The sequence below is a fragment of the Hyaena hyaena genome, unplaced genomic scaffold (assembly GCF_003009895.1).
Source record: "Hyaena hyaena isolate Hyena2069 unplaced genomic scaffold, ASM300989v1 scaffold_1107, whole genome shotgun sequence".
In the NCBI taxonomy this organism is placed as follows: Eukaryota; Metazoa; Chordata; class Mammalia; order Carnivora; family Hyaenidae; genus Hyaena; species Hyaena hyaena.
This window is the reverse complement of record NW_024081735.1, coordinates 355,797-370,380: the sequence shown is the minus strand read 5'-3', so window position 1 is coordinate 370,380 and position 14,584 is coordinate 355,797. Positions and strand designations below refer to the sequence as shown.

The 14,584-nt window shown below is 36.6% G+C and overlaps 1 protein-coding gene across 2 annotated transcripts; it reads left to right on the top strand.

Moving 5' to 3' along the window:
* The first annotated feature begins 775 nt into the window (after positions 1-775).
* LOC120224084 (NKG2-A/NKG2-B type II integral membrane protein-like) lies at positions 776-12,619 on the top strand. Of its 2 annotated transcripts, XM_039222317.1 has the most exons (6): positions 776-986; positions 1,391-1,468; positions 2,157-2,210; positions 2,996-3,144; positions 10,042-10,145; positions 10,383-12,619. In XM_039222317.1, exons 1-6 carry the CDS (start codon positions 803-805, stop codon positions 10,507-10,509), a joined length of 696 nt encoding a protein of 231 aa, XP_039078248.1. In that variant the 5' UTR covers positions 776-802; the 3' UTR covers positions 10,510-12,619. The 2 variants fall into 2 exon arrangements, with proteins under 2 accessions (XP_039078248.1, XP_039078249.1); XM_039222318.1 differs by lacking the exon at positions 2,157-2,210.
* Positions 12,620-14,584: the final 1,965 nt, after the last annotated feature.

Below are 14,584 nucleotides of genomic sequence, written 5' to 3'. Positions count from 1 at the left end.
CTTTCATTTAAAATTAATAATTCCGGGGCACCTGGGTGACTCAGTCGGTTAAGCATCCGACTTCAGGTCATGATCTCACGGTTCATGGGTTCGAGTGCCGCGTTGGGCTCTGTGCTGACAGCTAGCTCAGAGCCTGGAGCCTGTTTCAGATTCTGTCTCCCTCTCTCTCTGACCCTCCCCTGCTCATGCTGTCTCTCTCTCTCAGAAATAAATAAAACATTTTTTAAAATTTCATAATTTCTCAGAACTCCACAGTTTTTCAAAATAAAAGATCAATTGATGGCACTGCATTATCTTTTAGTAAATATAGGTAAGCCCCCAAATAAAAGTCATTTCCTATAGGAAATTCCTATATATGCTAAATCTTAGAGCACTCAATTTTTAGCCAATATTAGATTTAAAAACTGCCAAAACTTTGCTGTGGCACTTTTTTCCAATACAGCATTTAATTTTAACCTGGTTCTTCATATAGTGTTGAAATGTTTCTGTGGAATCTGACCTTACAGTCATAAGGACAGGACTATTCATGAATTCCTTTCTTCACTAATTTATTGGTTTACATTTTTCCAAACAATTCCATTCTGTCAAACCACCATTCTATCATGACACACTTCTTTAAACCTCTCAGGAAATTAGTATCAGATTTTACATCCTTCAACTGCAAATGAGTAGTGTCCCTCACCCCACACTCCACCCAGTGTGACTGTACTATCAATCTTGACATTGCATTACATACACTAGTCATCAAGTTCTTCAGTGCAGTTTCAGACAGCACTGTGCCTGACCTTACTCAGCTGCAGGCATGAATAACCAAGGAGTTACGTACGCGGAACTCAATCAGGTTAAGTACTCAAAAAAACAGAAAATACCGAAGGGCACTATAAGTTCCATTTCAGTAACTGAGCAGGAAATAACCTATGCAGAATTAAATCTTCAAAATGCTTCTCAGGACCTTCAAGGGAGTGGCAAGGACTCGCACTGCAAAGGTAAAAACATTTAGTACACAGTATAACTGTACTATGACGTGCAGTTGGGGCAAGGGGTGTAAGGAATGAATAGGGAATGATCTTATGTATTTTTCATGTGTGAGGATAGGAGCTTGAAGTTGGAATGCGATATTATACTTCAAACCTGAGGACTAACTTTGTTCAGGCTTTGTTGTAACTTGTAGATCCTTACCAACATCTCATGGGGTCATGTATTTCCTGCGGGTGCATTGGTATGTTCTGAGAGATTACAATAGTAGATAATGGATTTGAGTTCCAAGTTTTTATATGTGATTTCCTATGCCTCGTTGCTTCACTTGTATGTAAAATTCCTAAATGATTCTTTCTGTGCATCCTTTCTCAGTGTTTTCATTTCTCTTTCTGCTCTTTGCCACCATGTCCAGGGAAACTTATTGCTGGGACCCTGGGAATCCTCTGCCTGGTCTTGATGTCCACCGTGGTCACAATAGCTGTTATTCACTGTAAGTAAGTGTTTGAATGACTAAAGCGAATGTTTCACTTTAAAGAGCCTCAGTGCTTAAAAATATTGTATAACATTATGAATTTTATTATCTCGTTTTAGTGCATGTATGCTGTAAATGTGGAATGGCTATCCTGAATTTGTTAAAAGTAGAAATAACAATAATTGTAGAGAGTATTACATATTCAGATATCTATTATATAGATATTCATTCAGATTTTCTTCAAGATGTAGGAGAGACCTAATGGAGAAACACAAATCAATTCTTGGGATTGGTTAAACCAAATACTGTAAAAGATGGTGTGGTTTGGTTCTTTAGGCTTTTGAAAGGATTTCCCCACGTCTTCATTAATTGATTCACTTTTTACTGGGAAAATCAATTTTATTACAGTTTTCTTCTTTCAGAGTTTACTTATTTATTTTGAGAGAGGGACAGAGAGAGAGGGAGAGGGACCATCCCAAAGTAGACTCAACACTATCAGTGTAGAACCTGATGTGGGGCTTGAACTCACCAACGGTGAGATCATGACCTGAGCTTAAGTCAGACGCTTAATCGGCTGAGCCACTCAGGTGCCCACAGAGTTTTCTAATTCCAAACAATACACCAAATTTCAAAGTAAGAAACTCAATCATTATGATTTATTTAGCTTAACATTACATTTGTATCAGGATTGCTTTAATTTTTCTAGGTACTGACACACCAGAACAGAACAATTCTTCCCTGGAAACAAGGGTCCAGAAAGGTACAGCATCATATTCAAAATTCTGATATTAGTATAGTTTCCATTTTAACTCTCTCTGAGGCTAGAGAGGCTAGAGAGGATGATGATAGAGTCTTCTGGGGAAATCAATTAGAAAATCATGATTTTCAGAAATTATGATTACAGGAGAGAATTACCTGTTATACAACAATATAAAGGAATTCTCATTTAAAATCACCACACCCGGGGCGCCCGGGTGGCTTAGTCGGTTAAGTGTCCGACTTTCGCTCGGGTCATGATCTCACGGTTCGTGGGTTCGAGCCCCGCGTCGGGCTCTGTGCTGGCTGCCAGCTCAGAGCCTGGAGCCTGTTTCAGAGTCTGTCACTCCCTCTCTCTCTGACCTTCCCCTGCTCACGCTGTCTCTCTCTCTCTCTCTCTCTCCTAGAAATAAATAAAACATTAAAAAAAATTTAAAATCACCACACCCATTGTTACCAATTGCCTCAAATGCCCTCCTTCTATAACATAATAAAAGATAAATAATTTTACTATTTTAAAATAGTGGTTTCAATCAGTATGTGTAGAGCTGTCTTTTGGGACATGTAGGGATGGATATTTTTGTGTGTTTGCTTTATATGGGCACGTAAATTAGGAAATGAGAGGCTGAGCATTCTCTGTGAGTGTAGTAGTCATATTTTGTTTTATTTATACCATCCTTTGAGTGCGTATAGATACATATATGTGTATACATATGCAACTATGTAAATTAATTGGAATTTGTCAATATTCAAAGTTCTTTGGGATGATATATCATAATTTTTTTTTAGCTTATCATTGTGGACGCTGTCCAAAAGAGTGGCTTATATATTCCAACCACTGCTATTACATCAGCACTGAAAAAAAACCATGGAATGGGAGTCTGATGTCCTGTGCTTCTAAGAAATCTAGCCTGTTCTACATAGATAATGAAGACACGGTAAGATACCAAGATTTCCAGATTTTATCAAAAGTATATTAGTTAATATTATATTTATAGAATTAATCCATAGCTTTCCTACTTGTAGTTTGCTTTAAAGTCTGCTAAATTTTCATAGTTTGATTCTCCTGCTCTCTCTCTATACATATGTATATATATATATAAATATTATATATAAATATAAAATATAAATAATATATGTATAATATAAAAATAAATAAATAAATATATATTTTTAAAGAGAAAGAGAGTAAGGACGAGTGGGGTTGGGGGAATGAGACAATCTTAAGGCGGCTCCATGCCCAGCATGGAGTCAGAGTCAGGGCTCATCTAACAACCCTAAGATGACGTCCTGAGGAAAAATCAGGAGTCCCATGCTTAACCAACTGAGCCACCCAAGTGTACTTTCATTTATATTTGTATACTTTTAATGTAACTTTGGTAACTTCCAGTTATTGCTTTTTATAGAAAACCGTGCTTCTGTAAGTGCCCATTTACTTAAAATGAACTTTCCTATTTATTTTAACACACCAAGGAAGCTAAGCATATGATTGTGCAAATTTATCACAAAGTAGTTAGAACCAGGTAATTACAAATCAGATCATAAAAGTTTAGAGCCTGAGGTACCTGGTGGCTAAGTGGGTTAAGGGTCCAACTCTAACTCTGCTCGGTCATGATGTCATAGTTTGTGAGATAAAACCCCTCTCTTGGCTCCTCACTGACAGCATGGACCCCACTTGGGATACTCTCCCTCTTTCTCTGCCCTCCCCAGCTTCTGCTCTTTGAATGAATGAATGAATGAATGAATGAACAAGTACATACATACATACACACATACATAAAAAGCTTAGAGTCTCTATCAGCCCTGCCCATTTTTATATTATGAAATAACTTTGATTAGTTTTGGACTTAATACAATGGAATCATGCAGTATTCATGTTTATGTGTGTCTCCCTTCGCTCCCATATGCTATTTGTAATCTATCTATAATATTGAATTTGTCTATAGTTGTGAATTATTGCTGCTGTGTTTTATGAATATGATATTTTAAAATCTATTCTCAGAAATTCATTTTTTTAGTATGTGGGTATTATGAATATTTATTTTATGAAAAGCCTTTCCTATGTCTTTTTCCACATATGATATTTATAATAATTTATTATACACAACCATATAGTATACAGTATATTTATGGAATATAAATATTATATTTTCATTATAAAATAATAATATATAAATATAACTTTATCCTCGTGTTTATATATGATTATAATATAATTTTTATAATCATTAGTATGAAATTGCATGGTCAAAAATCTGTGTATATGTCAATATATTAAATTATCATTACATTTTTCTAGAATATTCTGTAAATACTCATTGTACCTAATGGTCCCTTGATCCCAAACTCAATTAACTCAGAAAACTTAATACAGGAAGTTCTGATGGCTATTTAGCAGGACCATTTTTCTGGGCTGTGAATCTTGAGGATGAGAAGGGCTTGAGTGCGTCTCCTGCCCATTTGTCCTGGATGGTGTCTTCTTTTCCATCTTGGAATCCTGGTTATTTTCAGATATGAGCTCTTTCTTGAGTTTATAAGATGTAAATAGATTTTTGACTCTGTGACTTACATTTTTGCTCCCAAATTGGAGTCTCTTAATGACCAAAATTTATTAATGTTACTCCAGTCCAGTTTATCATTTTGGCTGGTAGTGATTATTTGGGAGATCTTTCAGAAATTAGTGAAAGTATATGAATATAATTTCCTATGTTACTTTCTAGAATTTATCTATTTTCCTTTCTCTCTTTATTTTTTAACTCTTAAATAGGGTTTACGACCCATTGGGAGTTTAACTTTTGCAATGCTGTATTTGTGATGGTGTCAGATAAAAGTGAAGGTCACATTTTTCTACATCATTACCCAATTGATGGAGCTTAATCTATAACAAAGTATATCTTTACTTCACAATTAACTTTATATATATACGAAGTTGTAAATATGTACATATATGCTCTAATCTGCTTTATGTAAATAATATGTATTATATATGTTTATATAGATAATTATATATACATATATCAGTCTACACAGACTATCATCCCCAGAGCAGTTTAAGTAAAATTTACAACTTTCTTTTCCTTTATGTCCCTTTATTGTGTCCATTTATAATATAATCATCTGAAATATTCTTCTATATACACTGAGGATCACATTGGTGTTACACTTTTGTTTCAACTGATAATTTTGCTTCAAATACAAACAATTTAGAAAATGCAAGAGGTGTAGGAAAATCCATTCAACCTAATAATAGTTTTATTCTTTCTTTTGTTCTTTCTTCCTGATGATCCAAAATTCTTTCTTTTATCATTTAATCTCTGTTTAGATAATTCCCTTCAGCAGCTCTTTCAGAGTGGGTCTGGTGGTGTCACATTTTCTTAGTTTTCCTTTATCAGAGAATGCCTTGACTTCCCCTACATGTCTAGGTGATATTTTTGTTGAATAGTCCGTGGTTTTTTGTTGGAATGATGCAGTTAGTGTCTAAAACCTTCGCGTCTTTCTAGCACGCCTTTTCCCCGTTATTTTGACTGGAGAGAAAAAGCATTCTGGGGACTTTTGTGTGTACCGACTGGTGTCTGTAGTTTAGTAGCCTCTTTGGCACCAGTCTCGGATATATGAGATAAAGAGAAATTCCAGGGAGCTCACCCTGCACTGCCATTCCTCGGGTCTCCAGTGCTCGGTTCTGTCAGCTTTCTCATCGTCTTTCTGAATCTTCTTATGTTGTCTCATGTGTATTGTCCCAGGTTGTAGTTGTATTTGGAGGGAGGAATTGGGAGAAATCTATCCTATTGAAAAGCCTAAGTAACGTCATTTTGAGATTAAGGCCTCCATTAAGAGCACCCTCGGGCTGCACGTAGCCCCAGTTCCAGAAAAAAGCCTCAGAGTGCTCAAGGCTGAAGCCACCCTCGGACCGCCCTCAGCTCAGCTAATCAAAAAACATTCCTATGGTCTGAGCCAAGGCTGGGAACCGCAGACAGTTATTTTATACAAACTAGCCAATTTCTCGCCGCTTGCCTGAACCCCACGTGGGCCCTTTGAACTCACCTCATAATTGGTCATTTTCAGAGGATTCTCAAAAGTCATGATTGGGTCCCACCAAAGGTAATGAACACCTCACAGGTACTGAATGGTCAAATCCGTTACCATGGGCAGTGTACAATGGTAATTGGTGCTTATGTGATGATGCTAGACGTACAACGTATGCACTGTAACACCCCTGTCCCTGACCCCATAAAAACCCTACTCGCTATTGTTCGGGGCTTCACCCTGCTGCCACTACACTGGTAGGCGGGTAAGCCCCTGCTTGAGCTTCTAATAAAGACCCTTTTGTATTTGCACTGGTGCCGGCTCCTTGGAGGTCTCTGGGACTCGCAATTCGGGCGCAACACTATCACTGTAGAACAGGAGGTCTGGTCTGTAGTGGTTTTATGTGAGTGTTTCTATGACTAATAGTGTTGATCATCTTTTTCTGGCACTCATAAGCCATCCATACTTTGGTGAAGTATCTATTGAAATATTTTGCTTATATTTTACCTTTTTTGTTATTATATTTTAAGAATTCTTTTTTTTTAAATTTTTAATGTTATTTATTTCTGAGAGAGAGAGAGAGAGAGACAGCGTGAGCAAGGGAGGATCAGAGAGAGACACACACACAGAATTAGAAGCAGCCTCCAGGCTCTGAGCTGTCAGCACATAGCCTGACACAGGGCTCGAACCCACAAACCGTGAGATTATGACCTGAGCCGATGTCAGAGGCTTAACCGACTGAGCCACCCAGGTGCCCCATTGAATTTATAATTCTTGTTTGATGAGACTTTCTGTTTTGTTTTGTTGTTGTTGTTGTTGTTTTGTTTTTTCAGTACTTTCAGCTCTGAATTTGACCTTCCCAGTCTTTTATTCTTCATTATTTGTGGTGAGGCTCATCTATTTATCATATTGCTATCTTCCTAAATGTAATGAGTGGTTTTTCTCTTGATACTGTCAGTCTCACTTCTTTTTGTTTGCTTTTTATTTTTTAAGTTGTTGCCAAAGAAAAAAACAAAACAAACAGACCCACATAACCCAAAATATACCACATTACCCATATTCACAAAAAGACACTTGATTTTCCTAGAGCAATTGTCTATTTGTACATTTTCTTTGGGAAAATGTCGATTCAATTCCTTTCCCCATTTTTTATTTTGGTACTTCGGTTTTTGTTATTGTTTTTGTATTGTTACTGACTTACAAGATTTCTTATCTATTTGAGATATGAATCCCTTTGTTGACCCATGATTTGAAAGCATTTTTTCCCATTCTGTTTTCTCATTCTGTTGATCATGCCCTTTGATGTAAAGAAATGTGGTAGTTTGATGTAACACATTTGTCTGCAATGGACTTTTCTTTGGAATCTGTTGCTTTGGTGTCCTACCCAAGAAATCATTGCCAATTACAATGTTGTTTACATTTCCCCCGATGTTTTCTCAAAGGAATTTTTAGTTTTACATACGTTTAGGTCTTTAGCTCATTTTCGGTTAACTTTAGTATGTGGTAGAAATGTAAGCATCTAGCTTCATTCTTTTGCAGGTGGATAGTCAGTTTCCCAACACCATTTGTGAAAGATACTCTTCTTTCCCTATCGAATGATCTTGAAAGCTTTATTAAAAATAATTAGACTGAATATCCAGGGGTTGTGTTTGAATGCATTTTTAAGTTATTGTTTCCATGAGGGATTTAGAGTCTGGGGGTTCCTATTGCCTCATCTTGCTGATGTCACCCCTTCTCCAGTCTGAAATAGTGTGCAAGGCACATATAGACTCTGTGGTGGATATTGTAGTCTAAGGCTGATGGAGGTAGAAGATATGTCACCCATTCCCATTCCCTGATTTTCACACTGACTTTAGTCACCTCTTAATCCGTCCTGCTCCCTCAAGAGTATTTCTTTGTGTTCTCAAGTGTCATTTTATTAAGTGGTCTTGAGTTGTGGATTTCTCTGTGATAGTTCAATGAGTTTGCTAAACCTCTGGGATCCAAAATAATTTGAATAATTATTATCTTAAATAATTTTAAGAAGTAATTCATTCATTGTGACTTAGGGTTGACTTTCTGATTTTCTTTTTCTGCTCCTCTTCCTTCTCAGATTATATGTAGACATATGCTGGTCTTCTGATACTGTTTGGAAGGTCTCTAAACTCTGTTAAGTGTTCTCTCTTTTTTTCTCTTCCATCTTGTGAGAAGAATAAATACTATTACTCCTTCTTCAACTTCACCAATTTTTTCTGCTGTAACTTAAATTTTCTGAGGAGTCGATTTAGTGACTTTTTCATTCTGGTATGTTTTTATAAACTGAGAATTTATCTATGGTCTATTTGTATACTTTTATTACTTGCTGATATTTCCTACTTGATATATTGCAGCCATCATATTTTCACTTAATTATTTGAACTAATTCTTACGATAATTTACATACATTTATAAATATTACTCTAAAATACTTTTTTTCTAATAAATGTAACATCTTATCCCAGTAGGAATTTTTACTGACGTATGCTTTCCTTTAGTATTGAAGAGACTTTCCAGTTTCCTTTCATGTTTTTTGGATGTTTTAGACATTTTTGATGATATAGTTCAGTAAGCATGCATTCTATTTCATTTACCTAGATTATTTTTTTAATTGCATAAATTTTACTGCAGAATCTCCTCCTCTAAATTGGCTTGCTGATATTTTTGTTCAGGTTTTCCAAATTCCTATTGTTTTCATTTTTTAGCTTATCGTGCAAGGGATTGCCCTTGTGATTTTGTAGCTTATGTGCCAACCAATAGTTTTTTTTTTAAGTGTATTTATTTTTGAGAGAAAGAGAGAAAGCTCCAGTGGGGAAAGGGCAGAGGGAGGGGAGGGGGAGAATCCCAAGCAGGCCTCACACTACCAGAGTGCGGAGCCCAATGCGGGACTCAAACCCAGGAACTGTGAAAACATGACCCAAGTCGAAGTTGGATGTTTAACCAACTGAACCACCCAGGTGCCCCGCCACCATTAGGATTTTTTTAAAGACTGTGTGCAAATACTGCAAGTCAGTCTTCCGTGTGATGTTTGTGCATGTGTATGTGTGAGTGTGTGAGTGAGGGAGAGGAGTGCTCATAGCTTCACTACCAGTTCTCAAGTCTCCTTGTGCTCTTACTTTCTCTTGGGCTCATTTTGGTTTCCTCTCCATGTGCGCGTATTTTTATAGTAGCCAAGAGTGTGTAGACAGCTAATTCCAACTCCTCCATTATATTTTCACATTCAATGGCTTCCTGTTATACTTATGGGAGTCACGATGCTTGACACAAAGACCATAACCTCTGACCAGCAAAAATATGGGTTTTCCTCATCATTACTGTGTGACATTGGCACTTGGAGATGAAAAATCAATGGGCAATTTTGCCCCCAGCCCAACTGCTGAGCAAGTTTCCCCCTGTGGCACCAACGCCATTGCTTTTTGCAGCTTCTCCAGTTATAAAAATAAGAATTTTTCTTGATCGCTAAGCTAGGGTGGGCAGGTGGGGAGGCATGGGAGCAGTCTTATGTAAGAAAATTACAAATGCACTTCTTACTTGAATCTCTAGGATTTATTCCAGTGCAAATATTCCACAAAGTACTCTGAACCTTGTATCAATGATCAGAACCACGATTGTTTTCTTTGTCAATTTGTCCTCTCCACTTAGTCCTACTAAGATAACTTTTATAATGTGTCCAGGGTATAACATTGTATTATAATGTAAAGAGTACGTAAAGTAAGAAAGAATGAATTTTGTTACTACAGAATTCAAATGTGTACAAGACTTTTATTTGACTTTTAATGACATTTATTTTCTGATAGTATTTGTTGACCTTCGTCATTCATTCTTCATGGATTATAGTCCCCCCGAGCAGCAATAATAGTTTGTCTGTGTCACGAAAAGACTTAAGACTCTTTCCCAAAGGGTAAGTTTCTTGAGAACTTTTTTTATATTTTATGCCATAAAGAATTAATCTTAGAAGGAAAAACATTAACATGTGGACAATTAGGTAAAACACAATTGTTAAAGTGTTTCCATAGACACGACCTGGGAAATATTTAGATTTAGATATATAACTAGTAGTCTAAATCAATTGTTTATTCATCAAACTATTATGTTATATGTTGTTCCGATTAAAAGGGTAAAATTCTCTGTCTTTCAGGTTGTCAGCATCCTCAGAGAGTGACCGGAATTGTCCATATTTCAATTTTGAATCCTACATAACGTCTCTTGTGTCCTGTTTAGAAGAAAGACCATATGTTTGTAAGCATCAAGCACTAGTTACCTAATTTTGGTATAATGCTATCACACCATCTAAAGAGCGTATCTTTATCTTCTTCAAAGCCACACAATTGTTTTCTCCGAGTATTTTTAAGATGTTATTGTTAGAGCAATTTTAGGTTCACAGCAACATTAAGAGGAAGATACAGAGATTTCCTATATTGTTCTTGTCTATGCACATGCATAACGTCTCCCATTACCAATATCACTCACTAACGTAGTCCGTTTATTACCAACGATGAATCCACGGTGATACATCATAATCACCCAAAACCCAAAGTGTACCTCGGGTTTCAACCTTGGTGTTGTAGAACTATTTTTCAATGTTTATTTATATTACTGTAAATAATATAGTCTCAGGAACATGTAATACATTTCTTAAGTTTTTGATATTTGTTAAACTAAATTATATTTAAGTTACAAGATATAATTAATATCAAGCACTGCTATTGTAAAGTCTTCAAAAAGATGAACAATTCCACTCAGATTTCAAAAATTAATTGACTTGTCCTACCCCTTAAATGGGCTGCAAAAGAAGGTTGAACAATCCAGGGAGGCAGGGTTTTTAGTCAGAATTGAGGCAAGAGACAGAAACCTGGAGAAGTTTGAGTTAAACAATTATCTATTTTTAAGGGAAAGTTTGTAAGAGGAAAGCCTACGAAGAGGAAAGGCTAGTAAGATAAAGAAAACGATAAGAATGTCTTAGGGTTAAAAGGAGGACCCAAGGGAGGGATCACTGGGAAGCCAAGTCTACTCTCTGAAGATGGGATTGAAATGTCACTGAAGACAGTATGGCTGCCCACAGCTTCATGGCAGACATACTCACTGGATTGTTCCGGGACAGAGGAGCTCCACAGTCCACAGACTGAACTAGTTGATAATGAATCTCAGGTTGTGATGGGCAAGGAGAAAGAATTTCCTGCCAGAGTGTTAGGAGTCACAGACCCGAGGGCTAGAAACTGACTGGTACTGGATACTAAAGCCTGCTAGAGGCTGACGTGCAAGCATCCAGCTGGCAACCAAATCATAGCAGCCAAAGGCGAAAATACCATGAAACCTGGAAGAAGAACCCTTTCTGTTGCAGTGTCTCTCCATTGTCTTCTGCTGACAGAATCTCATGTAAGCTGACAAGGTAGTTAGTAAGATCTACCTCCATTATCTGAGAACAGGGCACCGAGGTAAAGATTTGGAGCTGAAAGTACTAAATTGTTAACGGGCACTCAGGGCTGAGATGCAACAACCACAGGATTGCTATATGAGTCATTCAGATCTATCCACTTCCTCAGAAAATCAAACCAAAGTGCAGCACTAATATTTCATTGTTTGGTGAGGATTGGCTTTTCATTAGATAATAACCAGTGTCCTTGGATACTTTTTCTTGAGTGTCGTTTTCCCCATCTGGACTTCGGATATTTTGCACGAGATCTGGTTTTATCAAATTCCTCTTGTCCCCACTTTTGTCATTCTTTACTACCGTGCTAGAAAATATTTTGATATAAAAAATAATGTTAAATTGTGAACAAAACAATGATTAAAAGTCTAAGGATGTTTGCATGGGTCAAATAGCTAGTTATTGTCAGAATTTAGAACAAACGTCTGTAGTTTGATAATAATGCAGAGATATTCTCGCTCTAATTCAAGTACAGGGGAAGAGCGATTAAACTTGATTATTATTTGCAAAATAAATTCATATTTCATATACATTGATCTCTTTGAAGATAACATATTTTTAAAATTCTATTAATTACTCCTTATGCTCATAGAGAAATTATATGAATATTTAAAATCATGTTTAATTATATGTAATCGGTAGCTGTAATTAATTGCTAAATTTGTGTTGCAGACAACCCAAGATTGCATTGGCCTTAAAAATAAGTCTTTATTTCTCATTCACCAGTTTGTGGTTTGGTTATGTTTTATTTGATCAAGGCTGGGCATGTATGGACTTGGCTCTAGACTACAATTCAGCTCAGATCTGTTTTTCATATTTTATTCTTAGAATAGTAGGCTACTTGGCATATGATCTTTTCTAGCAGAGATAGCAACGAGCATAATGTGCTTCTTGATGCCGGAACTCATTGCTATCCCATTCCCACTCACATTATATTGTGAAACAAGTAAGATGGCCAAATATATCACTGACTGTAAAGTATACTCTTTTCAAAGGGGTCAGAAGAAAGAAATGTAGATTCACTGAAAAATAACCATATTAGCCATAGGAGTATGTCTCTCATTATATTTCATTCGATAGATAAATGTGTTTGTAGAAGAAAATTATTGAGAAATAGATGGAAAAAATTAGTCCTTAACGTCCCAACTAGTTTTTGTTTTTGCTGTGCCAAAAATTCTTGTAAAATAGCTTTGTGTACTGGTAAACCTCATCAAAAAGATGCTTGCTCCAGGGTCCTTGATCAATTTACAAATGGGGAACAAACAGTATGGGATAAAGTTTAAGGGCATCAGCAACGCAACTAGATCACTTCCGTGTGATTTCTGAATGCACACTCTTCGCCTGTGTCAGTTACATAACTGCTCAGGCTCAGTTTCATCTTCTGAAAAATATACTAGAAATAGTATCATATTCCTAGAGTAACTTGAGATTACTTGAACAGTACCTCTTGGTACACAAGTATTCACTAGATCTCAGTCGTTTTGACTCAAGATCTTGATGCTTCTATGCCATCACCTGTGACATAACGATCATAACTACAGCCACCTCATAGGGCTGATCTGAAGAATAAATAATATAATGTCTAAATATCCTCAAAATAAAGCCTAACCACATGATGTTCTTGTTATATGTGATTCGTTCATATTTTGCTCTTCCTACTGTTTAATAAAAGCTGATTTCAAATAAAACTGTCTACTTCCTTTCAGCGCATTCTAATCTCAATTGTTACAATATATTGGTTTAACTGGGCAATGGCAATGTAATATGACTTAAACACTTTGATCATATACATCAAAGATATTTGCATTTGAAAAAAGTCTTTGAGAAATTCATACACATTGTGTATGGACACTGAACAAGAGTAATTTTTTCCTGGGCATGCATTTTCATTTTGGAAATCAAGCCCCAATTTCCGTTGTTTTTCTTGTTGGTCAAGAACCCCAGTCTTCTCGCCCAGTGTGTTACTTCGACATACGTAAGGGCTGTCTTGTATGGAACTGAAGACATTTTGAAGGGAATTGCCAAGTTGGGAAAGGTAGCCTGATCGGTTCCTAGATTTGGGGGAACCTGCAGCATCCTAGGGAAGAAGGGAATGAAATGTCCTTTTCTCTCCAATGTTGGGGTATCCCATTGACATGTATGCATCTCTTACTATTGAGAATAGAGAAAAGGAAGAGACAGGCTGCATAGTACATTCTAATGTGGAACACTTCCCAATTTTCTCCCTATTGTTTACATATCTAAATACATGTATAGAAAGGTACCTAACATCTTACTTGCGTCCATAAGAAGCCATGGGAATTATTTAGTAGAGTAAGCATGGGTTAGGGGATTCACCCAAACCATTGGAACTGTATACATATGGAACAAAATTAGGAGGGTATTAATCAAGCGTGAATTCAGAGTACAAAGAGTCATGGAGAAGTCAGGGATATAAAGAACTGAATGGTAGATTTCTCTGCATCTGCCTTTCTGAAAATATACGCTAGGTGTTGAACATAATGGGCTTGTTATTCTGGATCCTAGAGTTAAGCAGTCTTCACTTCAGTACTAAATTCAGAGGAGGTGGTGCACTTTGGAAATTTACCATTGTTGTAACAGAGCAGCAAGTGTCTGCTTTGCCAGTAGCCTGTTCCAAAGGAGAATGTAGGAAGGACGGTGCTGTGTCTGCCTAATCCCATGAACCAAATTTACTAATCTGAAAATGTTGTTTTCTGGTAATCATGATGAGTATAAAGTTGGGGATAAAATCAGACATGAACATTAAAAACTGTTGCTTTGCTCTACATTTTATGAGGCACTTCCCTTAGTTACATCCATTGTTTCTTTCTGGAGCCTCATCTCATAAAATAACATTTAAAAATTAGGTGGTGGGTCCCCAAATGCTGTAGTTGGATAACAGAGATCATCCA